Here is a 1,454-nt window from a genome sequence, read left to right as displayed (position 1 = left end):
CATCATTTCTTGCATAAATATTTCTCCCTTTTCTGACTTTGTCTAGGCTTTTCTCCCCAAGAACAATCTGGGTGGTATGAAAAATATGTTATAATGCTGTGTAGATACTGCACTGGCACATGTGGTTGGAGTCCCCCATCTAGGCACTCATGTCAATAAATGTACATTTTTTACTGATTTTGTAAAAAAAAAAAAAAAAAAAAAAAAGTAGAAAGGGAAAAGACCGGGCAAAATGGAAAAACCCAGAAAATGAAAGTTTCTATGTTCATGATTTAAAAGGCACTCATCACCCAAAGTTCTTAGAACTTTCTGAGACTTCCTCTTCAGGCAGTCCTGCAGAATCCCACCCTCCAGCTGCCTCATGGCTCTCTCAATCTCTGTGCTGTTGGCTCTGGTGATGCTGTGCTCCAGCCCTGCCTACTCTCTGGACTGTGACCTGCGTCCGAGCCACGGCAATCCAGAAACCTTCACGCTTTTGAGTCAAATGGAGAGAGTCTCCATTCTGTCCTGTCTGAAGGACAGGACTGACTTCAACTTTCCTCAGATACTTGTGGCTGGGAACCAGCTTGAGAAGACACAAGTGACAGCTGTCGTGCATGAGATGCTCCAGCAGATCTTCAACCTCTTCAGCAAAAGCGACTCCTTTGTGGCTTGGGATGAGACGCTTCTGGATAGATTCCTTGTTGGACTTTACCAACAGCTGGATGACCTGGAGACGTGTTTGAGGGAGGAAATGAACGTGGAACAGCTACCCCTGGGAAATGAGAACTCCAGACTGGCTGTGAAGAGATACTTCCAAGGAATCAGTCTCTATCTTAAAGAGAAAGAATACAGCCACTGTGCCTGGGAGGTTGTCAGGGTAGAAATCAGAAGATGCTTGCTCGTCGTTAACAAGCTCACAGGGACATTCAGGAAATAAAAAGGATGCTGAGTTCACCTGGCCAACTAAATGGCTATTTTCCAGGACTCAGAGTGCAATCTTCATCTCTAATTTTATGCCATGTGAAAAGTGAATAACAGCAAATGTGTGAGATTATTTAAAATCATAGTAAATGTTATAAGTTTCACTACGCTGTTTAGAACAGAGAAATGCACAATTCATTTGCTTATAGCTTAAAATCTTTTGTATTTTTTATTTATTTAAATTATTTGAAATATTCGTGCTACTCATACTATTTAAGTATTTATTGTTCACAGACCACCTGTTTAGTGTTATGCTGTGTATTAGACTATTATTCATTTTTAAGTCATGGGAAATAAAAGCAATTTTTAAAAATCGATTGTGCTTGCACACATTTTTTAAAAATAAAAACCTAACCTAAAGCCTGATCTCACAAAATAAACCTACGGAAGGTTCCCGAATGCAAAGGGAATGGGGGTAGCCCAACATGGCTAGTGGAAAAGCCAATGCTAATGCTCATATGGAATTGCAAGTGACTTCAAATTGCTGAAAA

At 40.4% G+C, this 1,454-nt stretch overlaps 1 protein-coding gene across 1 annotated transcript; it reads left to right on the top strand.

Moving 5' to 3' along the window:
* The first annotated feature begins 361 nt into the window (after nucleotides 1-361).
* Nucleotides 362-919, top strand: LOC102956750 (interferon alpha-2-like). The gene has a single exon (XM_007098570.1). The coding sequence runs from the start codon at nucleotides 362-364 to the stop codon at nucleotides 917-919; it is 558 nt and encodes a 185-aa protein (XP_007098632.1).
* The last annotated feature ends 535 nt before the right edge of the window (nucleotides 920-1,454 follow it).

The sequence above is a fragment of the Panthera tigris genome, chromosome D4, assembly GCF_018350195.1.
Source record: "Panthera tigris isolate Pti1 chromosome D4, P.tigris_Pti1_mat1.1, whole genome shotgun sequence".
NCBI classification, from domain to species: domain Eukaryota; kingdom Metazoa; phylum Chordata; class Mammalia; order Carnivora; family Felidae; genus Panthera; species Panthera tigris.
Note: the sequence above shows the minus strand (reverse complement) of the source record. Positions and strands in the feature narration are given on the sequence as shown.

What these genes read in the sequence shown, in the direction of transcription:
- LOC102956750 (XM_007098570.1), top strand. Translation starts at nt 362, where the DNA reads ATGGCTCTCTCAATCTCTGTGCTGTTGGCTCTGGTGATGCTGTGCTCC.